This window comes from Ovis canadensis, chromosome X (assembly GCF_042477335.2).
Source record: "Ovis canadensis isolate MfBH-ARS-UI-01 breed Bighorn chromosome X, ARS-UI_OviCan_v2, whole genome shotgun sequence".
NCBI classification, from domain to species: domain Eukaryota; kingdom Metazoa; phylum Chordata; class Mammalia; order Artiodactyla; family Bovidae; genus Ovis; species Ovis canadensis.
The window spans coordinates 25,869,140-25,897,029 of NC_091727.1; the positions used below are offsets into that span (position 1 = coordinate 25,869,140).

General features: G+C 44.9%; 2 protein-coding genes and 1 pseudogene across 2 annotated transcripts; 2 read left to right on the plus strand and 1 right to left on the minus strand.

The window, feature by feature from the left end:
• The first annotated feature begins 7,485 nt into the window (after positions 1-7,485).
• On the plus strand, positions 7,486-8,517 carry LOC138930644 (melanoma-associated antigen B4-like). Its single transcript, XM_070291148.1, has one exon. The coding sequence runs from the start codon at positions 7,486-7,488 to the stop codon at positions 8,515-8,517; it is 1,032 nt and encodes a 343-aa protein (XP_070147249.1).
• Positions 8,518-9,447: 930 nt separating this feature from the next.
• On the plus strand, positions 9,448-25,382 carry LOC138930645 (melanoma-associated antigen B5-like; annotated as a pseudogene).
• LOC138929878 (ribosome production factor 2 homolog) lies at positions 14,030-15,001 on the minus strand. The gene has a single exon (XM_070289572.1). It carries the CDS (start codon positions 14,957-14,959, stop codon positions 14,039-14,041), a length of 921 nt encoding a protein of 306 aa, XP_070145673.1. The 5' UTR covers positions 14,960-15,001; the 3' UTR covers positions 14,030-14,038.
• Positions 25,383-27,890: the final 2,508 nt, after the last annotated feature.

The following is a 27,890-nucleotide window of genomic DNA, read 5'->3' on the forward strand; positions in this document are numbered from 1 at the left end:
ATGTTTTTCTAATTTTCATTTATTTATTTACTGAACGTTACCCAACCCAATAGAGGAAGAGTCAGGTTTCCTCATAGCCAGTCCCTCCCATCAACAAGCTTCCACAACCCTCTTAAACTCATTCTTCAGAGGGCAGAGAGAAGAACCACAATGCCCTATCCTCTAGAATGAAAACCACAATCACACAAAGCTAACATAAATGATCCCATGGATCACATCTCTGTGTAACTCAAAAGCTACAGGCCAGGCTTTGAAGGGCCACCCAAGGCAGACGGGTCATGGCGGAGAATTCTAACAAAATGCGGTCCACTGAAGAGGAGAATAGCAAACCACTTCAGTATCCTTGCCTCGAGAACCCCATGAACATCAGGAAAAGGAAAAAGAAATGATAGCAGGGGATCATACGAGAGAGAGATACTTGAGCCCCCCCAGGTCAGTAGGTGTCTAATATGCTATTGGGGAAGAGCCCAGAAATAGCTCCAGAAAGAATGAAGAGTCTGGGCCAAAGTCAAAACGACGCTTAGCTGTGGATGTGTCTGGTGGTTAAAGTAAAGTCCAGTGCTGTAAGAACAGTCCTACATAGGAACCTTGAATGTTAGCTCCATGAATCAATAGAAATTGATCAAGCAGGAGATGGCAAGAGTGACCGTCAACATTTTAGAAATCAGACAACTAACATGGACAGAAATGGGTGATTTTAATTGAGATTAGCACTGTATCTGTGGGAAAAAATCCATTAGAAGAAATAGAGCAGTCTCATAGTCAAAAAAATAGACTGTGAACTGCAGGTACTGAGTGCAATGTCCACAAGGACAGAATGATCTTGGTTCATTTCCAAGGAAAAGCATTCAGCATCACAGTAATCCAAGTCTATGTGCTAAAAACTGATGTCAAAGAAGTTAGAGTTCAGTGGTGCTACGAAGATGTACATCACAGCCTAGAACTAACATCCCCCAAATTGTCCTTTTTGTAATAGGGGACTGGAATGGAAATGTAGGAAGTAAAGGAATAACTTGCAGCTGAAGATGGAGAAGCTCTACACAGTCTGCATAAACAAGACCCGGAGCTCACTCTAGCTCAGATCGTAAGCTCCTTACTGCAAAAGACAGACTTAAGTTGAAGAAAGTAGAGAAAATCACTAGGCCATTCAGATATGACCTAAATCAAGTTCCTTATGATTATACAGTGTAGATGATGAATAGTTTCAAGGAATATGATCTGGTAGGAAGACTGCCTGAAAAACTAAAGATGGAGGCTCAGAACAAGGTCTAGGAAGTGGTAACCAAAACCATTCACAGGAAAAAGAAAAGAAAAAGGCTAAATGGTTGTCTGAGGAGGCCTTACAAATACCTGAGAACGAAGGGAAGCAAAAGGCAAAGGAACAATATACCAATCTGAATGCAGATTTCCGAAGAACATCAAGGAGTAATAAGAAAGCATTTTCAAGTGAACAATGCAAAGACATAGAGGGAAAAAACAGAATGGGAAAGACTAGAGTTCTCTTCAAGAAAATTAGAGATACCAAGGGAACTTTTCATGCAAAGATGGGCACAATAAAGGAAAGAATCTATAGAGACAGAACAGAAGCAAAAGATTTTAAGAAGAGGTGGCAAGGAGATACAGAAGAACTGTTCAACAAAGGTCTTTATGACCCAGATAACAGTGATGATGTGATCACTCAGGTAGAGCCAGACATCCAGGAGTGTCAAGTCAAGTGGGCCTTAGGAAGCATTCCTAAGAACAAAGCTAGTGGAGGTGATGAAATTTCAGCTGAGATATTCCAAACCCTAAATGATGATGTTGTTAAAGTACTGCACTCAATAGGCCAGCAAATTTGGACCACTCAGCAGAGGACACAGGACGGGAAAAGGTAAGCTTTCATTCCAATCCCAAAGATGTGCAATGCCAACGAATGTTCAGACTATCATATAATTGCGCTCATTTCACATGCTAACAAGGGAATACTCAAAATGCTACAAGTTACATTTCAACAGTATCTGAAAAGAGAACTTCAGTATGTACAAGCTGGGTTCAGAAAAGGCAGTGGAATCAGATATCAAAATGGTAATTTCCATTGGGTCACAGACAAAGCAAGAGAATTCCAGAAAATACTTGTACTTGTTTGACTATGAAAAAGCCTATGCCTGTGTGTATCACAGGAAACTGCAAAATTCTTAAATGATGGGAATACCAGACCGCCTTACCTGCCTTCTGAGAAACTGGTATACAGGTCAAGAAGCAACAGTTAGAAGTGGACAAGAAACAACAGACAGGTTCAAAATTGTGAAATGAGTAACGGAGGCTGCATATGGTCACCTTGATTATTTAAGGTCTATGCACAGTACATCATGAAAATTCCCAGACGGATAAAAACAAACTGGAATCAAATTGCTGGGAGAAATATCAATACCTTCAGATATGCATATGATACCACCCTTATGGCAGAAAGTGAAGTGGAACTAAAGAGACTCTTGATGAGCGTGAAAGAAGAGAATGAAAAACCTGGCTTAAAACTCAACATTCAAGAAACTAAGATCATGGCATCTGGTCCCAACACTCCATGGCAAACAGATGGGGAAAAAGTAGAAACAATGGAAGATTTAATTTACTTCTTCAAAATCACTGTGGATGGTGAAAGCAGCCATGGCAGTGGTGGTGGTGGTTTAGTCACTAAGTCATGTCCCACTCTTGCGACCCCATGGGCTGTAGCCGCCAAATCTCCTCTGTCCCTGGGATTCTCCAGGCATGAATACTGAATTGGGTTCCCACTTCTTTCTCCAGGGGATCTACCTGACCCAGGAATGGACCGTGGATTTCCTGCACTGCAGGCAGATTCTTTTATCAACTGAGCTATGAGGGAAGCCCCAAATTAAAAGAGGCCATGAAATTAATAGACACAAATTCCTTGCAAGAAAAGTTATGAAAAACCTAGATCACATAATAAAAATCAGAGACATCACATTGCCAAAAGAAGTGTGCTTAGTAAAAGCTATGATCTTCCCAGGGGTCATGTGTGGATGTGAGCGCTAGACTGTAAAGAAGGCTGAGCACTGAAAAACTGATGCTGTTGAATTGTGGTGCTGGAAAAGACTCTTGAGAGTGCCCTGGACAGAAAGGTGATCAAATCAGTCATTCCTGAAGGGAATCAACCCTGAATATTCATGGGGATATCTGATGCTGAAGTTGAAGCTCCAAACTTTTGGCCACCTGATGGGAAGAGCTGACTCATTGGTAAAGACCCTGATGTTGGGAAAGATGGAAGGAAAAAAGAAAAGGAGGCAGCAGAGGATGAGATGTTTGGATGGCATCACTGATTGGATGGACATGAGTCTGAGCCAACTCCAGGAGATGGTGAAGCATAGGGAGCCTGGCGTGCTACAGATCGTGGGGTCACAGTCAGAGATGACTGAGCAATTGAACAAAAACAACAACACAGAACTGCAAAACAACAAAAGTAAAATATATTTTAAGCAATGGACAACAGTTAATAATACCATATTGATATCAGTTGCTCAGTTTTAACAAATGAACTTGTATCAGTTGAACCAATGCAAGATATTAATAACAGAAGATGCTAAGTGGAGGAAGAGACTGGCTCAATAGGAACTCTGTATACTATCTGCTAAATTTTCTGTAATCCAAAAACTGTTCTTTAAAAAAATGCAGATGCTCACAAGAGAAGATGTTCACCACTCATCATGAAAGAAATGCAAACCAAAGCCACAATGATGCATCACCTCACACCTGCTAGAAAGGATATCATAAAAAAATCTGGAAACAATAATTGCTGAAGTGGCATGGAGAAAAGGGAACCCTCTTGCACTTTGAGGGGGAATGTAAATTGATATAGCCACTACGGAGAACAGTATGGAGAGTCCTTTCAAAACTAGATATAAAACTACCCTATGACTCAGCAATCCCACAACTGGGCATACACACTGAGAAAGCCATGCATGAAAACATTCATGGACTGCACTGTTTACTGCAACAATATTTACAATAGCTAGGACATGCGAGCAACCACCTCAACTTCCACTGACAGATCAATAGTTACAGAAGTTGTGGTAGCTATATAAATGGACTATTACTCAACCATAAAAAGTCACAAATTTAAGTCAGTTGTAGGGAGGTGAATGCACCTAGGGTCTGTTACACGGAGTGAAGTAAGCCAGAAAGAGAGCAAAAATATTGCGTATTAACGCATTTATATGGAATCTAGAAAATGTCACTGATGAATCTATCTGCAAGGTAAGAATAGAGACACATGCAGAGAAAAGAGTGGACACAGCAAGGGATGGAGAGAGAGGGACAAACTGAGAGAGGCTGTGACGTATATGCACTGCCATGTGTACCAGAGATAGCTAGTGGGGAGATGCTCTGGAACAGAGGCAGCTCAGACTGCTGTCTGTGACAACCTAGAGGACTGAGATGGGGGTGGCATGAGGGATGCTCATGGAGGGGGATATATGTATACTTATAGCAGCTTCATAGTGTTGTACAACAGAAACTAACACACTATAAAGAAATTAGCCTCCAATTAAAATTTTCCATACACGCTCTACTGATTTAAAATGTAGAAAAAATCTGGACAAGGACACATAGCCAGTACAGAGTTATATACAACAAGGCCAAATGAATAAGAACAATGAAAACCAAAAGATAACATAAGAATTTATCCTCGAATTAAAAATCTTAGGAAACACACGCAGGAGATATTCAAACATATGAAGAACTTCAGCTATCTCATATAAAATAGATCACCATAGCAAAATCAAGAGTCTGGCCTGGAAAAATCAACAATTACTTAGGTCATGAAATAGAAAATACACCATAAATAAAAGCAACCATACAAAAAATGGACCTACAAAGCAACCTCAGAACAATGTATACATTCCACACAGAGGCAACAAGAAGACTTTCCTGACAGCCTTAAGAGAAGGAAGTCTCAAACAGAATAGGATGTTATGTGTATTCCTGAGGAGCACATATTGTAAGACTGTCGATGTTCCTTAACTCCTGGACAGATCTACTCCAGTGAGACCAGCTGAGACCACAATCAAACGTGGGCTGCTGTTTCCTGTACCCAGAAGAAACCATGGAACACTTATACAAGGAATAAAGACAACTATTAACAGAAGCAAAAACACAAAACTAAATATTCCCCAAGGCAAAGTATGTCTCTAATGAACTTGACCCTATGAGCGTCAAGGTGAGGGAGTACATTGACACTGACAAGGTGTGTGCAGCCTACAAGGGAAGAAGACAACAGGATCAGCTGGAAAAGGCTTTAAAGTTCAGCCCTTGATTCTTCCACTGTGCCCTGGGGCCATGAATCGCTACAGCCTCACTGAAGGAATCTGAGGTAGCATCTCAGAGCTCCCATGCCAAGACCATGGGGAACAGAAGTTTGAGTTGGATGTGGCATATGGCCCAGAGGTCATGAAATAACCAGCACAAGCTTTGCTAATGGATGACAACTGGCCCTTTTAAGTGATCACCTTAATGGACTATCACACAGGGACTAAAAGAGAAAATGTAGTACCACAAAAGTTGTACCAAGGACAGAAATTCACCTCAGAACTTTCGAGCAATGCCCCTGCAGCCGACTAAGAGCCCACAGTGAGAACCGTCAGGCTAAGGAGCCCCTTCACTTCTCTACTGGGATTGTGTGGGGCACGGTTGGGGACAGAGGTGGATTCATACCAGAAAGAGAAGGATTTCCAGGCCCTGCCAGCAGTCAATATGAAGATCCTGAGTGAGATGTGAGGGGTTCCACACCACAGAAGGCAGTCTCCCATCCTTCCCTCTCAGCTCATCTTACCGGCAGCAGCCATTTCCTAGAAGCCTCAGGCAGAAGTGTCCAGAGGAGATGTATGTGCATTTCTCTCGAGGAGTCTCGGGATGTGATGTCTTCGATGTGAGGCCTTGGCCTCAGGTCAGCAGATGGCACGCAGCCCACCACATACAGGGGACAAGGGTAGACATGGAGATTAGATGGAGCATCACTCAGCCCAGAAGACGGGGCCCGAAAGTGCCCTCACTGTCATTCTCAGGAGCTCCAGGAAGCCAGTTCGACCAGGCCAGAAACAATTCCTGCTAGGGTGCTGACGGAAGCTAGAGCCTGGGAGGGAGGCCTGTAGACTCCGCTCAGTACAGGGAAGGTCTCAGGATCTGCTGTGATTCAAGGAAAGGTGCACATGTCAATCCTCTGGGAAGCTCCCCCGGAACCCCGCCCACCCTGGCCCCGCCTCTGCTGTCCGCCTGGAACACAGAAGCACATGACAGGAAGTGACGACCACGCACACACGCTGCGGCTGTGAAGCCATCTTGGAGAGCTGCTGTCGTCTTAGAGAACTGCCGTGTAGGGTGCCCAGACGGAGGATTCCCAGGTCTCATAAGGTGTCCAAGAGTGAGGTGACGTAAGTTACAAGTGCGGGGACACATGTCTGGCACGACCAAGCCTTTCCCTCTGAAAAGGGGGGTTGAACAACCCCTGGCCACCCTGCCCCTGCTCTCCCCTGGAAGATTCGGGCCTGCATCTTAAGCCCCAAGTCCAGCCATGTCACCCAGGTGGTCTCCTAGAGGACGGCTTCGGTCCGGGGCTGGTGGACTCCAGTTCTGCTCAGTAGAGGGAAAACACCTAGCCCTGTAGCTAATTGAGGGACCCTCGGGGGGCACAGAGGGTCTCCACACCCCAGAAACGCAGCCACGTGAAACCCCCACCCCCCGCGACTTGGCCTCGGAGTATGTGGTTAGGATTGGGGCAGCTCTAATGGCTGCGGGGCACCCTCACTGCTATCTCGAATGCGGGACAGTGAGGGAGGAGGGGACCTCGGTCCGAGGGCTTGGTAGCTGGTCAGTACAGGCAGGATGTCAGGGCTCAGGAGGAGCCAGGGTGAGGACCATCCTCCCCGACACATGGGCCAATCAGGACCCTCCCCTGTACTCAGCGCTTCCTCCTGGCCAAAACGGGGATGGGAGGCTGCGGTCTGAGTGGGGAGGTTAGAGCTTGCTTACAGAAGGGCGGGTCCCGGGACCCTTAGGTGGGAGGCTGAGCGCTCCCTCCTCTCCTCCTCCAGAGTCACAGGGAAGGAGGCAGCATCAGCCTCAGAGCAGAAGAGGGATCGGGGCGGGTGCTAGGGGGTCATTCCCCGTTTTTCATCCTAACTCTGAATGTGAACTGAAAGGACATGCCTCCCCTGCCAGCCCCCACAGGCCCCTGTCTAACTCTAAGGCAGGGCTGTCTGGCTGCGCCCCAGGTCTCACTCTCACTTCTTCCTCAGGGGACTCAGGGGACAGGCTGACAAGGAGAACAGGAAACTTGTGGGTCCTAGAGCAGTGGTCTTGCGAAGCGGACTTGGTTTAAGCCGGGGACGACTCTCCCTGGTGATGCTGCTCACAACATTTCTTTGTGTTTCCTCAAGGTGCCCTCGTTGCCTGCCTTCCTAACTGCGCACCCGCCTGCGGGTCTTGACCTGTGTCATCATGCCTCGGAAGCACAAAAACAAGCATCATGCCCACGTGAAACGCCACCAGGTCCAGGGGAACACTGAGGAGGCCCAGGCCAGTGCTGCTGCAGCCCCTGGAGAGGAGTGCCCCTCCTCCCCCTCTTCTGTCCCTCAGGGTTCTCCCCCGAGCTCCTCTGCTGCTGGCGATTGCCAGGAGCTTCAGGGAGCCATGGCCCCTAGCTCTCCTGATGCAGAGGCTTCCTGTGCAGGAGCTGATCAAGGTGCCCAGGGCCCCGAGGAGGATAGTGCAGATGCCGCCCGAGCAGCCCTGCTCGCTCGGAGCATTCGCAAAGATCCTCTCATGCGGAAGGCCAGCATGGTGATGGATTTCCTGCTGGAGAGGTACACCAAGAAGGAGCCCATCACAAAGAATGCCATGCTGAATGTCATCGGAAGGAAGTACAAGGAGCACTTCCCGGAGATCCTGAGCAGAGCCTCTGAGCGCGTGGAGCTGGTGTTTGGCCTGGAGCTGAAGGAAGTCGACTGCAGCAGGAACATCTACGCCCTCGTCAACAAGTTCACTCTCGGGGTTGAGGAAGGTTCAAGTGATGAGGAGGAGCTGCCCAAGTCTGGTCTCCTCATGGCGCTCCTGGGCATCATCTTTATGAAGGGTAACCGTGCCTCCGAGGAGGAGGTCTGGGATTTCCTCAATGTGTTGGGGATCTATGCTGGGAGGAAGCACTCCATCTTTGGGGAGCCCAGAAAGCTCATCACCAAAGATCTGGTGCAGAAGGGGTACCTCAACTACCGCCAGGTGCCCAATAGCGATCCTCCACTCTACGAGTTCCTGTGGGGCCCGAGATCTTATGCTGAGACCAATAAGATGAAGGTGTTGGAAGTTCTGGCCAAGATCCAGGATACAGTCCCGAGTTCCTTCCCAGACCTCTATGACGAGGCTCTGAGAGATCAGGCGTTTAGAGCAGGGCTGAGAGGCATTCCCATTTCTCCAGCTATGGCTGAGGCCAGTGCCCCTTCCAGGGCCAAGTCCTCCAGCTCTTCCCACATCTAGGGAGGGGTCAGGGCACTTTGCTCTCTTTGAGCGCATGGTAGAAGGGGTGGGGGGAAGAAAAGCCATATCTTCACTGTTTTAAGTAGTATGGGAGTTTAGGTGCAGTTTTAACAAAATATGCATGTTTTCCTCTTATCCACGTGAATACTATCTAGTCAAAAGTAGATGATCTCAGTAGGTAGGTAGAGGTGTTTTATACAATTTTTAAATGTTACTACTCTTCATAAGGTTTATTTTGCTTCAGAATCTAGGTTTTAATGTCATGGAGTCATGTTTACTGCTATTAGGTTTATGACTAGGAGTTCATGTTTTGTAAACAACCTGAAAAGACTTGAATACTTTCCTTATGGTCCAGAATGAGGCAATATAGCATTGGAATAGGATTTTACTTGGAAATGTGTAAGAATCCTAGAGATAAATATTTGGGATCAGAAAACTTTCAGAGTAAACGCGGGTTTCTTCTTCATTTGTCTTATCTGTCCTCTTTCCTTGTAAAAGCTAATAACATGGACTTAGATTTGCGTAGCTTATTCAAACTGTATGACACTTAAATCGTAATAAAATAGAGTCTATACTCATTATTTGTGTTTCCTGCCAAATGAATTGACCATCTTCTGTTTAGAAGGCTTTCTTATAGTACTGGGTTTGTAGGAAAATGAAGACCAAGCCACTGCCCATGGAATTTTGAGTCTAGCAGCAGGTACCATCTACGGAAGGTGGTGAGCTAACTCTAAGGAATCAACAAATCATAAATTTAAATGGGGGAGGTGTGGAAGAGGAGGTTCCAGCTGAGAGCAAGCACGTCTAATTTACCTGGTTAAGGTGGCATTGGGTCTTGGGAAAAGTTTAGTTCCTTGGTGGGAGGTCATTTTCAGTCCACATGCATGATGGGCTAGATGAAGCTGTGGGAGTGATGCCAGAACTCATATCATGGTTCTCAGAGGTGAGGCTGTAAACCTGGAATATATCTCAACCATATGTTTACCATTATTTGGGGATATCCGAAAACTATAGGGAATCTCAACATAGGGAATGGAAGGGGCCCTGTGCACTTGAGCCAGGCAAGTGAACACTCACACTACGTGTTTTCCTCAAAAGCTGTCCAGAGAGTTTCTGAGAAATAAGGGTGATACCCATTGAAGCGAGATGCCAAGACGTCACTGGACTGTCTCTCTTATTCTGGGATGGGAGCACCAGAACTTGCTCTGTTAAATGGGCAGTTTAATTAGGTTGTGTTTAGTGTAATTTGGCAAACTTTAAGGGTGGGCTCAATTTTTACTGTCAGTGGGCTTAATTTAGGGGTGGTTTAGACAAAAAACAGCACCTGAGAGGGACGTTGTTGGTCCTTGAGACAAATAAACTTGTACTTGCATCCATGTGGAGAAGATAACCCCAAACACATATTAAAACAGGTGCTCAAATAGGGAAATACCGCTTAGTTTTGCTTGCTTGGGAGCATTAGTGCTGATGTGGATTTGATTATTGTTTGGAGTTGCATATTCTCTAATATAGCCTGGAAATAAAATTATGTGATGGAAGTTTGTGATCATTGGAGGTCAGAATCACCTTCGTAATAACTGCCATTCATTCAACGTACCAAAGCTTGTCTCATACTGTGCCAGGTGATTTACATACATCACACATGTCTGTGGTCCTACACTATAGACTTTTTCAAACACAATTTGCAGATAAAGAAGCTGGAATAAAGAAGCTCAAAATCAAAGCTCATAAATGATAGGAGCTGGACTGAACCCCGGCACTGAATTCCTATACAGCCCATACTGTGCCACTCCTCCAGGATGAGGCCAACCTTGGGGCACTTCCTCTTTCTGAACATTAGTCAAAAAAGGTATTTCACACCCTAAATAGCAGAATTTCATACCCCAAACATGGTTTTGGAATAAAAAGCCCCAGAAATAAGTAACAAAAATATTAAAGTGGAGTACAATAAAGAAGGAGACAGCATTTAGTGACAAAAGGAAGCATCAGTAAACCACAAAAGATAAGGGATGCACAAAATCATTTAATTCAGCCCCTTCCCTTCAGAGAGTAAATCTGTTAGAGTAAAGGTTCTACAACAGGCTGTGTCTGGTCAGTGAAGAGAAGGAAGAGATCAGCGTGTTTTCTCTGATAGCACACCACCTATGCTGGGGCCCCCTCCCGGACTGCAGCTTCCCCATCACTCCTGGGTCTCAACTCATTGTCTGTGAGATTTGGTGCAGGCAGACTAAGACTTCTCAAAGATGTGGCATTTCCCAAGAAGTCTTTCATAGAAGAGACAGGAGTCAAGGTAAAGACAGATGAATGAGGAACTGAAGTCACAGAGAGACTGGCCTGTGTCTGCTCGCAGAAGGCCAAGACAGGGCTGCCAGGCTGCACATTCCCTCACTTCTCTTCAGGGCTTGCAAGGACATGGTCTTTGCTCTACATGGGTCACCTCAGGCTGAAAGTGGAAATCCAGAGTCCCCCAGGAGTCAAGGTGAGGCACCTGAGTCAGGTCATACCCCTACACTGAACACAGAGGGCCCCAAGAAGCCTCAATCCTGATGTCATCCCTGAAGGCACAGGTAGGAGCAGACTCGTGTGGCATTCCCAGACTTTCCCTCTTGGGCATCACAGGGAGGGAGGAGCTTAGTCTGAGGAGAGCTCCCTTATGTAAGCAAAGGAGCCCCACACCCTGCCAGGAGTCAAGCTTTGGATGTATGAAACCCCCTGACCTTAGAACTGAGGAAATCGCACAGAACCCTGCCCTTCCTGGCATCCCTTGGATACCTGCTCATTGTTGACATGACATGCCCATTTCCTTCTATGATGTCACAAGGGGGGTTGGGACATGGTCCCAGGGGTGTAGCCTAGGGCCAGCAGTGGGATTATTTCCAGGTTTTCCAGAAACCAACTGAATACCCTGAAGACGAAGGGAACCACACACCCCATTACCGTATGATTCATCGTCTGCGCCTCAGAAGACCAAGGACGGGTATGGAACGATGAGGAGAATCTTTCTTTCTCCTCGGGGTCTCATGGAGATGTTTGCCCTACTGTAATAAAGTACAGTAGTAGAAGGGGTGGGCCTAAGGGGAAGGGAGGGTAGAATTTCAGGCCACAACAGAGGTCAAAGCAAGGACTGAGGGATCATCTACCAATAAAAAGAAGTGATAATGAATCCAGCTCTGTTCCTTATAGCCCTTGAAGAACCAGGACAGAGCTATCAAGCTGAAGTTCCACCAACATTCATTTGTATCAGGTGTGTCGGAGGTGAAACCCTTAGTATGAAGGTGTAGACACCATTCCAAGAAAGGGGTGGGGAAACCAGGCCCTATGGGGAACCAAAGGAAGCCCTCTTAATTCGTGTTGAGGACTTCAGTGGCAGGGACAGAAAACTTCCCAGTGCGCACTCAGTACTGGTGATAACTACTGACTGAGGTGATGCGGTGAGGACCTCTTCACTTCTCAGAAATCCCAGGGAGCTTTGTGATGCCAACTACAGAACAGCAGAGGGAATAGGTCCTAGGACTGGCCACTAGTTGGGTTGGTGGTCTTGAATGTGAAATAACAGATGCCTCTGTGTAGGAGACTACCAGCCCCTTCTGTCACCCCAGCATGCCTGAGGCAGGGGTAGCAGGATGCAGCCTAAAGATCACTCTAATTTCCTTCAATATGTTTCCCAAAGGACAGGCTGATTAAGAGAATAGGAACCCTGGGGGTTTTCGGAACAGTGCCCTCAAGAAAACCACAAATGTAGCCTTCCTGATAACCAAGGTGGTATTCCCCTGCTGCGGCTGCACACTCAACCTTCGTCATCCTGTGGGCCCTTATCACCTGCCCTCCTACTCACACTTCTAATCATTGTCCCCCAGAGCAGTCATCATGCCTCGGGGTCAGACTCATAAGCTCTGCATCCGTGAGAAACCCCACCAGGCCCGATATGAGCCCCAGAGTCACAAGGGAGTTCAGCCCACTGCAGTAATGGAAGAGCTTCCCTCTACCTCTTCTCTTTTAGAAGATAAGTCACAGAGCTCATCAGCTACTGGGTCAAATAGCACTTCCCAGGGGTCTTTGTAACCCCATCTACTACCAGCACATTTTCAACTACTGCTGACCCAACATCTGATGAAGAAGATACCAGTCAAGATGAGGAAGATTCATGTTCCTCATCTTCTACCGAAAACACCTACCGTGATACTCTGAACAGCATGACAAGTTTGTTGGAGCAGTTTCTTCTGTGTAAGTATAAAATGAAGCAGCCCATCATGAAGCAAGACATGCTGAAGATTATCCACCCAAGATACCATGACCGATTTGCCGAGATTCTCAAGAGAGCCTCTGAACACATTGAGGCTGTCTTTGCAGTTGACTTGAAGAAAGTTGACTCAACCATCCACTCCTATGGCCTCGTCAGCAAACTGAACATGCTCAACAATGGGAGGGTGTGGGATGGTAGGGGCTTACCTAAGACTGGTCTCTTGATGACAGTTCTGGGTGTGATCTTCGTGAAGGGCGGCTGTGCCGCTGAGGAAGACATCTAGAAATTCTTTTTTTTTTTTTTTCATATAACACACCATGGTTTATGTATGTTTGTTCTTATACAGCATAATTGGGTTGTGTAAAGGAGCCTTTTTGCCAGGGACTCAATCAAGGAAACCAAAATTTACATTTAGGGAAAACAAGTTTGCAATACTAGGAATAGGGAGTAGAAAGCCTTTTGCCATTTTTCTAGGCACAGGGCCAGTCTTCAAGAAAATTTCAAAACAAGCTGTTTGGCTTTGACTTACTCCTACTCAGTATGTAAACACCCAGGGCCTTCGTGTGCCCTTTACCTAGGGCTACCTGGTACCCTCAAATGTCCTCTGCCTTAATTTACCATTCCTCTTTTCTCACTTCGACCCTTAGCAAAACTTCTTTTCTCTCTGAGAAGATGGATAAGGCTTCATTTAGTAGTAGAATCTCTTGAAATTAAAATAATCAGTAGTAAGGCAATATGTCGGGTAGTAGACATCTCAGAGATTTATGTTCTAAGACATAAAGCTTAAAATCTCAAAATGAATCTCTGGTCGAATTTTAGGCAGAACAACAGGAAAGTCAGGTTGTAGGTATATGCTGGGAGATGGGGTCACGTTTCCAGGCAGCTCACACTAAGCATGTATACAGTTACTTTGGAACATTTACACTTTCCATGACTTCTTCCCTTAATCTAAGGCTTAACTCAAAATTCTCTAAAATACCACTGGTTGTTCTGGGGATCCTTCCTCACTTATCCACCCAATGAGACAGGGGACATTGTAGGGCGTGGGCAGAGGGTAATGTCACATCACAGAAAGAAAATGGCATACCTGGGTATAATATCTCCAGTAAGAGTATAACTTTCAACCTAATACTAGTATGTTACTGTTCATAATGTACATAATATATATAGTTTAGGTAAATTATCGTTATAAAAATATATAATAACATCTTATAAGAAACTCTGAAACAATGGATGCTTCATAACTACAATAAAAATGCAGCTATTGGCTAAATTCCATCAATTCTTTTTAATTCTCTTTGATTTGTTCTCCTCATCTTCTGCTTTCCTTTCTGCAGGTCGCTTCTTCAGCCCCTTCATTTTCCTGGTTTGTAGTTTGCTTAGGTCTTGCTTTTGCATATGAATTCTTCCATAAGTTGTACCAAAAGTATCATGAGAGATATTTTTCTTCTTCTTTGGCTTCAGGGCTTTGGGCATTTTCATAGATAATTTATAAAGGTCATCTGATGCTAGGTGTGTCCGCCTCAGAACCAAATCCAACGAGGGTCCCATCTCTTCCAATTCAATCCGTGGTGTTCTACAGCCAGATTTCTTCAACAGCAACTTATAGCTTCTAAAGTAAATCTTCCCATTCAGGGCAGTGAAGTGTAGAACGTACTCTAAACCAGCCAGGTGGATATTTGATACTGTGGGGCCTCTGAAGAAATCAATAAGAAGACTTTTTAGTCTTCTGTAGTCTTCTGTTACATCAAAATCATCACCTGCAAATATTAACATGGGTTTTGTTCCCTCAGGACATTTACTATTCTTAATATCTTTAAGGGAGACAAACTTCTCAATACCTAATTCAATCATATCCAGCACATGGTAGTCATACATACGACCTATTACTAGATTATTTGGCCGCTTCTTATTATGGGAGCCAAACATGAATAAAGAACAATCTGACTTCTTTGAAAAAAATTCCAATGATGTCTGATCCTCAAATGGCCTTGTAATGTTTTTCTTTTTATACAGAATGCCATACGGTTTCTTCAGTGCATACACATCTCTAAGCACTTGTGTTACTGTTGAATTTGCATTTCCCCCTTTAATCAACATAGCATTTTTGATATTTTCACTGAGTTTTGGTTCTCTCTTCTCAAGGAATCTCTTGGCTCTTTTTGTTTTGGGTTTTACAACTCTATCCAAAGCGTCCATCGCTACCTCAGGGGGAACCGGGTGAACGCACGTGTACCGCCAGCTTACCTAGAAATTCTTGAATATGATGCGAGTATATGCTGGGAGAAAACACTTCATCTACGGAGAGCCCAGGAATCTCATCACCAGAGACTTAGTGACGATGAAGTACCTGGAGTACCGCCAGGTTGCCCACAGCGATCCTCCAGTTACGAGTTCCTGTGGGGCCCACGAGCCCATGCTGAAACCAGCAAAATGAAAGTCCTGGAATTTTTGGCAAAAGTCAATGATGCGGTCCCCAGTGCCTTCTCATCACAATATGAAGAAGCTTTGCTAGATGAGGAGGAGAGAGCTCGAGCCACAGTTCCAGCCAAGCCAGGCAGCATTGTCCCTTCCAGGCATGATCCACAGCCATGTCCAGCAGCTTCTCCCACCCCTACCAAAGACCAAGAGTTTTAAAAGATCATCCAGATAAGAAAATGTGACATCAAAATTGGGACTTTTGCCGAAATGGAAAGCAATCCCGCAATGAAACTGCTGGGACAATGGAATGAAAAAATGAAAAAAGTTTCAAAACATGATCAACCTTGATTGTTCTCCATCTTTTCAGTCTTCTGTTTTGTAAAACTAAATAATTTATACCTCGATATGCTTCTTGAAAAAATGCAGGAGGTATTAAACCTTACCAAGTTAGACCTCTTACTGTCTTCATTTATTTTTTGAGCACCTGCTCTTTGAAAGGCTCTATGCTAGTTCTGATGAGACTAAGGTCAAAACCTAGCCTATCCCATTACAACTTTAGAAAAAGGAGCTGCAATCACATAAGCAAGATCTTGAGATAGCCTTTAGGAATGACAGGAAAGTAAAAAGACTATCCAGGAAGAAATCTCTACCTGGGGTAACATACAGATCTGTTAGGTTCTCCACAAAAAAACCCCACAGAATGGGTGGCTGAAACAACGGAAATTTATTTTCTCAGAGTTCTAGAGACTGCAAGTCCAAGGTGAGGGCTGGTTTACCCTGAGGCCTCTCCCCTTGGCTGCCAGGTGGCTAACCTCTTCACTTGGCATTCCTTTTGAGTGCCTCCTTTAGTGTCTCAATTTGTTCTTATAGTCACACTGGGTTATGACCCACCCTAATGACTTCATTTTAACTCAACCATCTCTTTAAAGACCTTATTTCTAACTACAGTTGCATTCTGAAGTACTCCGAGTTATGCCTTCAATATGCATTTGTGGAGGGGATACAATTTGGCCCCTAACAGACAGAAATCTCAGGTGTCTCTGCTCTTATCTCAATGCAGGAGAATCCTGTGCCCAGACTGGTATTCTATGCACATCGTCTCCAGGGAGTTTCTGAGATGTAAGGGTGAACTCCCTTGAGGTGTGTAGGGAGGAACGACATTCCTCCCTGTATCCCTTTTGAATTCTTGTGGTTAGACAACTAGTAAACTTGACACAAGACAGGGTTTCAGGAGACAAAGAGACAAATTGCAATTCATGTGCACAAGAAATGTCATAGAAATGGGACCTAAGAAGTGGGCAAAGCAGGCAGCTTCTTTATTTAGTAGACAACAAAACAATTTGTGGGGAATCGACAGGACAAACCAACTTAGGGCTTAGGTACTCAACTAGTAAGGAATCTAAACAGAATCTGTACCCAAGGTAGTAAATTAAAGACTTAATATGGTTTGTGTATACAAGGCTCTCTGCTTGAACTGCCTATTTCTGGTTAGAAGGGTTTCCCTCTGCCTCCAGATGCAGGCCGTACATCCTTCATATGAGAAGAGTTTCCTGCTCTCAGGGAGGCAGAATTTGGGGGGCGGCAGAATGTCCCTCCTTTGTTGGCTCTTTGTTATGTAACTTGAATTCAAAATAATCAATACGCCACTGTGGTATATTTGGGGGCAGAGTGCCCTAAGCCTTGACAGGTTCCTCCTCTGAAACTTGCCTGCAAGTCTCACATGATAAAACCTGATCTGGTCAAAGTGGAGAGACAGAACGGACTAGTGGAGTCCTCCATTTCATGGCAGCAGTTGCATAATTCTGGGAACAGGTCAGTTCATTTAAAGAGTGGTATCTCATTTCAATAGGTGGTGAAGCGGGTGGGCTCCCAAAGCTAGGTCTAGGGTGCAAGTAGTATCATGTAGTTATTAATAAGAGGCATTTCTATGGAAACAAAAGAAAAGCAGACGTAAATGATTGGAGCTGGTTATAAACCTGTTTCTGAGCCCAGGGGGTAGTCAGTCAAGATTTCTAGGTGTCAGGATCAAAGCAACTATTGCAGTTTGAAATACTATCACAGTTAGTAATATCTCTGGGGGATCAGGTTCACTTTCTGAGTGGCTCGTACAGCAACAGGCATGAAGTCTATTGAAACATGAGCTGTTGTGACAATTCCTCTGATCTTTGCATCAAGTCATGTAGCTTCACCTTGCAGGACTTCAGGAAAATGCCAATGTTAGTTCTCAGTGATTCAAGTCAAAAGAATGGGAGAGTGAGTGGATCAAGATGGCAGAGGTGTATCACTCAGAGCTCACTGTCTCCCCACAGACACATCAAAAGGATGGGAGAAATTGGGAATTTTAGTAAGAAAGTTGAAGCTGGATATGGGTGGACACTAGAAAAATTCAGGATCCAACCCAGTTTGCAGGTAAACAATAATAATTCAAGGAAATGTAATACCACTAGAAGCTAATATCCACACATGTGTAATATACTTTCTATGGAACCATTTTTTTGCTGTCTATCATCTCCCTCATTTCTACCGAAGACAGGAAAACTAAGACCTAATTTGTTTGCAAAGGAAGTCTACATTCAATTAACTTGGCCTGACTATTTAAGTACAGTAAGAATAACGATTTGCCATATAGGCGCTTTTAAATCTGCTTTGCTGGAACGGTTTATAAGGAGTGTCCAGAAGGAAATTTTAATAGCCTCTTGAGGCTAGGAAGCCACAGCAAAGACTTGTTGTCAAACTTAGAGATCTGGATGAATTCCTCTCTTCCTGAAGTCACCAAAACATCCTAAAGTTCCTGTGACTGCCAGAAATGATCTTCGTTACACACTAGGTAAGGCTGATGGGAATTCTGTCAGCAAGTTCCCAAGCTGTTTTCCAATGGGTTTTTATGGCTCCATGGAAAAAGCAAGAGAGTTCCAGAAAAACATCTATTTCTGTTTATGACTATGCCAAAGCCTTTGACTATTTGGATGACAATAAACTGTGGAAAATTCTGAAACAGATGGGAACACCAGACCACCTGACCTGCCTCTTGAGAAACCTATATGCAGGTAAGGAAGCAACAGTTAAAACTGGACATGGAACAACAGACTGATTCCAATAAGAAAAGGAGTATGTCAAGGCTGTATATTTTCACCCTGCTTATTTAACTTATATGCAGAGTCCATCATGAGGAACGCTGGGCTGAAAGAAGCACAAGCTGGAATCAAGATTGCTGGGAGAAATATCAATAACCACAGATATGCAGATGACACCACCCTTATGGCAGAAAGTGAAGGGGAACTAAAAAGCCTCCTGATGAAAGTGAAAGAGGAGAGTGAAAAAGTTGGCTTAAAGCTCAACATTCAGAAAATGAAGATCATGGCATCTGATCCCATCACTTCATGGGAAATAGGGAAATGGTGTCAGACTTTATTATTTTGGGCTCCAAAATCACTGCAGATGGTGACTTCAGCCATGAAATTAAAAGACGCTTACTCCTTGGAAGAACAGGTATTGGCAACTAAGATAGCATGTTGAAAAGCAGAGACATGAGTTTGCCCACAAAGGTCCGTCTAGTCAAGGCTATGGTTTTTCCAGTGGTCATGTATGGATGTGAGAGTTGGACTGTGAAGAAAGCTGAGGGCCAAAGAATTGATGCTTTTGAACTGTGGTGTTGGAGAAGACTCTTGAGAGTCCCTTGGACTGCAAGGAGATCCAACCAGTCCATTCTGAAGGAGATCAGCCCTGGGATTCCGTTCGAAGGAATGATGCTAAAGCTGAAACTCCAGTACTTTGGCCACCTCATGCGAAGAGTTGACTTGTTGCAAAAGACTCTGATGCTGGGATTGGGGGCAGGAGGAGAAGGGGACGACTGAGAATGAGATGGCTAGATGGCATCACTGACTCGATGGACGTAAGTCTGGTTGAACTCCGGGAGTTGGTGATGGACAGGAAGGCGTGGCATGCTACGATTCATGGTGTCGCAAAGAGTTGGACACAACTGAGTGACTGAACTGAAAGCCCCATGTTCCTAATTCTTATATTGCTGGAGTGCAGTTTTTTTTTTAATTGTTTCTGTCAATCCTCTCTGAAGTTTGTGGGTCATAGGGGCAATGATAATTTCAAGAAGCCTGCAAGGTTTGGTTAAAGCTTGTATAATTTGCCCAGGGAAATGTATGCCTGGATCACACTTGATAAACCAAGTAGAGAACACATTTTCTCATACTTTCTTTGCCAGTGTAAGAGAATCAGCCTTGCAGCAAGGGAAGCTTCAACTCATCCAGAAAATGTAGGAATGACAAGAATATTTTGATGACTCATCTCTTCTGTTCAGTCTCTTGGTCGTGTCTGACTCTTTGCAACCCCATGGATGGCAGCATGCCAGGCTTCCCTGTCCATCACCAACACCCAGAGCTTGGTCAAACTCATGTCCATTGAGTAGGTGATGCCGTCCAACCAGTTCATCCTCTGCCCTTCCCTTCTCTTCCTGCCTTCAATCTTTCCCAGCATGGGGGTCTTTTCCAATGAGGCAGTTCTTCACATCAGGTCTCCAAAGTACTGGAGCTTCAGCTTCAGCCTCAGTCCTTCCATTGCATATTCAGGAATAATATCCTTTAGAATTGACTGGTTAGATCTCCTTGCAGTCCAAGGGACTCTCACGAATCTTGCCCAGGAGGAACAAGATTGCAAGAGGAGTTGGTGGACGTGGAATACATCTCTCTCTACCGACACATCAGGAATACAACTTCAGAACAGACGTGCATGCAGAATACCAGCTGAGAGTGGACAGGAGTACATGACCAGCAGAAAAGAATATATAGACCCACGCAAAACTCGAGGTCAAGCCCTGAGCCTTTAGAGTGGGTCCACTGGCTCCAAGATCATAGACTACCAGGGAACTAACTCGAGGATATCAAATAGCAAGAACTGACTTAAAGGAAACCATTGGAATTCAAGACCTGGCATCACCAAACCACTGATAGCCCCTGTGCAGGACACCTCATCTAAACCACACAAAGAAAAGAAAAATACAAACCTGATCATTAGCAGACAGAATTATCACCTACTCAGCCTTGCCCATCAGAGGAAAAAACAAACAAAGAAAAAAACTCAGCACAAATCTCACCCTATAAGAAGCTTACACAAACCACTTGAACAAACTTAGAGGGCAGAAACAAAAAGGAAGAAAGAATTCAACCTTGAAGCCTGGGAAAAGGAGACCTCAAACACGATAATTAAAATAATAATAATAATGGAAAAGGCAGAGAAATACTACACAAATGAAAGAACAAACCAGAAACACAGAAGTCCAAATAAATGAAGAGGAAACAGGCAAACTACCGGAAATGAATTCATTGCTAAAGGGAATGCAGTGATACTGATAGTTTCCAAACTGTCTGGCAAATTCTTTTAAGCTAAATATAGTCTTATCATATGATCTAAGCCAAATCCTTAAGCCCATCCAAAAACCTTCAACCAAATTTTAATAGAATAAGTCATAGCTGCCAAAAACCAAAATCACCAAAGATAACCTTCAGTAGATGAGTGGGGAAACAAACTATGGTAAGCTCCATGGAATGCCATTCAGTCCTGGAAGAAAACATTTCAAAGCATAAAAAGATATAGAGACAATTCAATGTATATTGATTAGCAGAAGAAGCCAGTATAAAAAGCCTACATACTGTATGATTCCATCAATGTTGCCGTCTGGAAAATGCAAATCTTTAGAAAGAGTAAAACGTTCAGTAGTTGTCAGGGGTTCCAAGTGAGGTTTTGAGGGATGGACAGATGGAGCATGGGAGATGCATAGGGCATTCACACTCCTCTGCACGACACCGTGTTGGCTGAGTTGATAATATCATGCATCTGTCAAACACTAAAGAACTGTAAAACACAAAAGTAAAATGTGTTGTAAACGATGGACAATAGGTAATAATGACCTATTGACATTAATTGGTCAATAGTAAAAAACGAACTTATATTCATTGATCCAATACAAGATGTTAATAATAGAAGATACCAAGTGGAGGAAGAGAGTGGCTGTATGGGACCTCTGTATACTATCTGCTGAATTTTCTCCAAACTTAAATCTGTTCTTTTAAAAAAGAAATACAAAGGGCAACAAAAATATAAACACATGAAAAGAGCAGCTACACTGCTCATCATGAAAGAAATGCAGATCAAAATTACAATGAGGTGTCGCCTCATACAGGTCAGAATGGTCATCATCAAAATTTGTACAAGCAGTAAATGCTGGGGAGAGTTTAGAGAAAAGGAGCGAATGGAAATTGATATAGCCACTATGGAGAACACTAGGGAGGTTCCTTTAAAAACTAGGATTAAAACTACCATATGTCCCAGCAATAGAAATACTGGGCATATGCACCGATAAAAGAAGAATTGAAAAGACACCTGTATCCAATGTTCATTGCAGCACTACTTCCAATAGACATGACATGGAAGCAAAGTAGACTTCAACTGACAGATGACTGGATAGTGAAGTTGTGGTAGCCACATACAATGGAATATTAGCCATAAAAAGGAGCAAATTTAAGTCACTTGTAGTGAGGTGGATGCACCTAGAGCCTGTTTACAGAGCGAAGAAAGTTAGAAACAGAAAAGTAATGTACATTAACGCATATACATGGAAAGTAGGAACGGTACTCACGAACCTATCTGAAGGGCAGGAATAGTGACATGGATGTGGAGAATGGACCTGTGGACACAGCAAGGGAAGGCGTCGGTAGGACGAACTGAGAGTGTGGAACTGACAAATATAGAGTTTCATGTGTACATGAAAGATAGCTGGCGGGAAACTGCCATATAATACAGGGAGCTCAGCCTGGTACTGTGTGCCAGGCTAGAGGGGTGAGATGAGGGTGTGGGAGGAAGTCTCATCAGGCAGGACTATGTATACGTAGCGCTGATGCATCCTGTTGTATAGCAGAAACAACACAACATTACAAAGCAAGTATCTGTCTATTAAAACAACCTTTTAAAAGTCTACTAATTTAAAAACTAGAAAAAATATCATAAGAACACATAGCCAGTACAGAGTTACATGCACCAATGCAAAATGAATAAAAGTCAGCATTAATGAAAAGCAAACTATCACGGTAAGAATTTGACCCTCAAATTAAAATTCTTAGGAAACAGGCACAGAAACTATTAACATATATAACTAACTTCAGAAATCTGGCATAAAAAAAGATCAACACAGCAAAATCAAGACACTGGTCTGGAAGAATCAACAATACTCAGACCATGTAATAGAAAACACACCATAAACAAAAGCAACAATATGAAAAACGTAGCTACAAAGAAACCTTAGAAAACTGTATACAGTCTACATGAAGGCAACAAGAAGAATTTACTGAGCGCCTTAGGAAAAAGAAATCTCAAACAGAATAGTATGTTATGTGTATTCATGAGGACACATTTTAAGACTGTCGATTTTCCTTATATAAGGAATAAAGACAACTACTAACAAAAGGAAGAACACAAAAGAAATAATCCCTGAGGAACAATAAGTCTCCATTGAACTTGACCCTATGAGTGCCCAGGTGGGGGAGTACTCTGAGGCTGACACAGGTGTGCAGGCCACAAAGGAAATAGACAACAGGATCAGCTGGAAAAGTCTTTAAACTGGAATGGTTGGTTCTTCCCCTGGGCCATGGGACCATGAGCCTCTACTGCTTCACTGAAGGAACCTGAGGCAGCATCTCAGAGCCCCATCCCAGGATCATGGGGCACCAAAGTTTGGGATGGACATGGCAGTATGGCCCAGAGGTCATGCAATAACCAGCACAAGCTTTGTTAGCGGATGACAACTGGCCCTTGTAAATGGTCAGCTTAAGAGACTGTCACACATGGACTAAAAGAGCAAAGCTTGTATCACCGTAATTGTACAAAAGGACAGAAATTCATCTCAGAACTTTTGTCCAATGCCCCTGCAGTCGACAAAAAGCTCACAGTGAGAACTGTCAGGCTAAGGAGCCCCTTCACTTTCTCTGCTGGGATTGTGTGGAGCATGGTTGGGGACAGGGGTGGTTTTATACCAGAAAGGGAAGGGTTTCCAGGCTCCATCTGCAGTCAATATGAAGATCCTGAGTGAGATGTGAGGGGTTCCACTTCACAGAAGCCATTCTCCCATCCTTCCCTCTCGCTTATCTTACCTGCAGCAGCCATTTCCAGGAAGCCTTAGGCTGAAGCAATCAGAGGAGATGCCAGTGCGCTTCTCACCAGGAGTCTGGGGATTTGACATCTTCCAGGTGAGGCCTTGCCCTCAGGTCAGCAGATGACACGTAACACAGCATTACGGTCAGGGGAAGACAGGGATAGTGGACAGAGAGCCTCACTCAGCACACAAGAAGGAGCCCCAGAGTGCCCTCACTGTCTGTCTCAGCAGCTCCAGGAAGGCTGTCAGGCTTGGGCTCCCAAATTCTTCCTGCTTGGTTTACTGAGAGAAGTGAGAGGCAAGGAGTGAGGCCAGTTGACTGAGATCAGCAGGGACATCCCAAGACCCACTATGAGTCGAAGAAGGAACCACATCCCCCCTCTTGCTGGAACCTCCTCCGGAACCCCGCCCACCCAGGCCCTGCCCCTGCTGTCCTCCTGGAGCCCAGATGCGCATGACAGGAAGTGACGGCCCCCTATCCACGCTGGGGTGCGATGTCATCTTTGAGAGGGCTGCTATCTTTGAGAGCTGCTGGAGCTATGACCAGAGGGAGGAGTCCGAGGTCTCATCAGGGTTCCAAGTCGAAGGTGACATGAGTTACAAGTGCACTGGATAGTTACAAAGATATGCCCTGGCACTCCCACAACTTTTCCGGGGGACATCACAGCCCCCCGGCAACCCCATACCTGTTCTACGCCTGGAGGCTCGGGCCTGGCTCTTAGGTGCAATGTCCATAGGCTACACATGTGGGTTCTCATGACATAACCTGGGTCCAGGGGTGGTGGATCTGGGTGTGCTTTGCTCGACCCTAGCTCTGTTCAGTGGAGGAAAGTCCGGGATTCTGGAAGGAGGGACCCACGGGGGGACTGAGTGTCTCCACATCCCAGATTAGAGGCCACGCCTAACCCCTTACCTAGCATGACTTGGCCAGACAGCAACCAGTCAGCATCTCGACAGTTCTAAAGGCTGAGGGGTTCCCTGACTGCGATCTCCAACACGGGACACTCAGGAAGAAGGGACCTCGTTCCTAAGGGCTGGCAGCCCGTCAGCAGAGGGAGGATGTCACCGCTCCGGAGGAGTCAGAGTAATGACCATCCTCCACATCACACGGCTGACTCAGGACCCTCCCCTGTGGCAAGCACTTCTTCCCAGCCAAACACGGGGCGGTTTGGTGGTCTGTCAGGGGAGGTTGCAGCTTGGTTGTGAAGGGGCAGCCAGGAGACAGCAGAAGGGCGGATCCCAGCTCCCTTCATTGGGGGCCTGAACATTCCCTTCTCTCATCATCTGGGGTAACAGGGAAGGTGGCAGTGTCAACTTCAAAGCAAGAGAGGGAACAGGGTGGGTGGGTTTGGGAGCGGGGGGATATGAGCGAGTCTTGCCACAGTTTTCATCATGACTCAGAAGTGTGAACTGAAAGGAACTGCCTCCCCTGCCAGCCCCTATAGGCATCCCTCTAATGCCCAGGCAGGGCTGTCTGGCTGTGCCCCAGTGATCACTCTCACTTCCTACTCAGCGGTCTCAAGGGAGGGGCTCACCAGGAGAACACGAGACTTGTGGGTCCTAGAGCACTGGCCTCAAGGACCCCTCAGAGGCGGCTTGGGTTTAAGCCAGGGAGGACTCTCCTCACTGCAGTTGCTCACAATATCTGCTTGTCCTTCCTCTAGGGGCCCTCCTTCCCTGCCACCCTGCCTGCATGTGCCTGTGATCCATAACCAGTGTCACCATGCCTCAGAGGCACAAGAACAAGTACCATGCCCATGTGAAATTCCACCAGGTCCAGGGGGAAACTCAGTGACCCCAGGAGGCTAAGACCAGTGCTGCTGCAGTCCCCAAAGAGGAGTGCCCCTCTTCCCCCTCGTCTGTCCCTCAGGGTTCTTCCTGAGCTCCCCTGCTACTGGAGATCACCAGGAGCTTCAGGGAGCCATGGCCCCTAGCTCTCCTGATGCAGGGCATTCCTGCACCGGATCTGATGAAGGTGCCCAGGGCCCAGAGAAGGAAAGTGCAGGTGCCTCCAAGGCAGCCCTGCCACTCAGAGCCCTCTCATAGATCCTTTGACAAGGAAGGCCAGCATGCTGGTGGAGTTCCTGCTGGAGAATGACACCAAGAAGGAGCCCATCTCGCAGCACGCCCTGCTGAAGGTCATTGGCAGGAAGTATAGGCAGCACTTCCCTGAGATCCTCAGGAGACCCTCTAAGCACATGGAGCTGGTATTTGGCCTGCAGCTGATGGAAGTCTACCGTAGCAGGATCATCTACACCCTCATCAACAAGTTCAACCTTGGCGACGATGAAGGTCTGAGTGATGAGCGGGGATCTGCCCAAGTCAGGTTTCCTCATAGTGCTCCTGGGCATTATCTTCATGAAGGGTAAACTCACCACTGGGGAGGAAATCTGAGAATTCCTCAGTGAGTTGGGGGTCTATACTGGGAGGAGGCACTGGAACTTTGGTGAGCCCAGAAGGCTCATCACCAAAGATCTGGTGCAGAAGGAGTACCTGAACTACCAAACAGTGCCCAGTGGTGATCCTCCGCACTACGAGTTCCTGTGGGGCCCGAGAGCTTCTTTGAGACCAATAAGATGTAGGTGTTGGAGGTGGTGGCCAAGATCCACGATACCGTCCCGACTTCCTTCCCAGACCTCTAGGACGAGGCTCTGAGAGATCAGGCAGAGAGAGCAGGGCTGAGAGGCACAGCCAGGGCTCCAACAATGGATGAAGGCAGTGCCCCTTCCAGGGCCAGGTCCTACAGCTCCTCACACATCTAGGGAGGACACTTACTTCCCTTTTGTGTTGGAACAGAGCTGTCAAGCTCCTAAATAGTAGAGAGTAGTAGGGTGGAGGGAACAAAACTTGTATGTTCTTTACTGTTTTATGTAGTAAGGGAGTTTAGGTACAACTCATTTTTTAAAAAATATATATCTTTTTTTCCTTTATCCATAGGAGAAATATCTAGTGAAAATTGATTTAAATTAGATTGAGGAGATGAGGGAGTAGTTTAGTATTTTCAAATGTAAATTACTTTTCATAAGGTTTATTGTGCTTCAGAATACTAATGGATTAATCATATAAATCACATTGTTTGTTGTTTTAAAGATTTGAAAGCCATAGGTTGGGTATATGTAAAACACATTGAAGGTATTGAATATGTTGTTCACCATCTACACAAGGTGAGATGACAATGGAACAGAATTTTCTCAAAGAATAGTCAAGCTGCTAGATAGTGCAGGTTAGTAGGGGTCGAGCAAACCAAGTTTAGATTTCTATTTTCTTCCTCATTTAAATGAGTAACTTCTGCATATTATCTATTTCATTTTTATCAAATATTTTTAGTTCTAGCAGATTCCTTTTCTTCAGAATATTGGTTTGGTAATGATATTCCAGTTTTATTTATTGCTGTTTTAGGATTTTAAAGTTACAGTTTTGGTAGATGTAAAAGAAATTCATGAACCATCTGTATGTCTTTATGATCTGGAAGTAGGTAATATGTTGCTGAAAGAGAGATTTTCATGGTAATGTGAAACATGACCACAGAAAATATTGAGAAACCAAAAAACAATTAAGCAAACATAAAGGAAAAAGCTTTTAATTTGTAGTTTGCCTTATTTCCGCTAACCCTTTTTTTCTGGAAAAATAAAATATACTTTGCCTTAATTTAGCTCATTTAAGAGTATTTATTTCTTTTGTACCAGTGCATTACGTACTCTCTGCTATCTACTGGATAAAAAAACCTCAGATAGGAAGATGGTATTTTGGAGGTGCATAATAATCATAACTTGCATTAAGTTAAAGACCAGTGTTTCTCAATCAGTATGACTCTGCTTTATATGTAGTACATGCATTCCAGCATTCATACAGGATAGGATTTAGCAGACTCCATTTATAGATGGATAACTTGCAATTTTCTCAAGTTCACAAGACTGATAAAGTGACCTTCATCAGACAAGTCCCCTGATGTGCAGTAGTCCAGAGTCCTTCCCTTTCTTTCCAAGGGCAAGAACTGAGGAAATCTCTTTTCACCAGTGACATATTTGGTACCATGACTAGGATTGCTGCCACGGTGAGCTCCAGTGGTCTTGGCCAAACTGCTGGCTGGAGACCCCTGACTTTCGCTCTCTCTCTCCCATGAACATTTGCTTCCTGTCACTCTCTGCTTTGTTCTCTTTCCATGACCCACAGGGCAAGATCTGGGTCAGCTCACTGTGTCATGGCTCCCCTCAATTAAGAGCTGCAAGGAGAAGGCCTAGGCTGTGCCTACCCAAAGAACGCTTGGGTGGCAGTTGACACTGTCTTTGGGCCTGGTAGACACAGAATTTCCAATGGTGAAAGTGCCCACTGAGGCCAAGACTTTTCTCCTCTCATCTTTGTCATTTCCTCTATGGCTCTATCCATTCTGATGTGAGAAGTTTAACTGAGAAAACTGCATGACATTCAAATTAAGACCAAATAAATAATCAGGGACTTGATTGGGTGAGTTTCTTCTCTGTAAGTTCTCGAGTCCAATTCCCTCCCTACACGTTCTTAATATGAGTGTGTTTCCAGGACCAGAACTGCATCAGG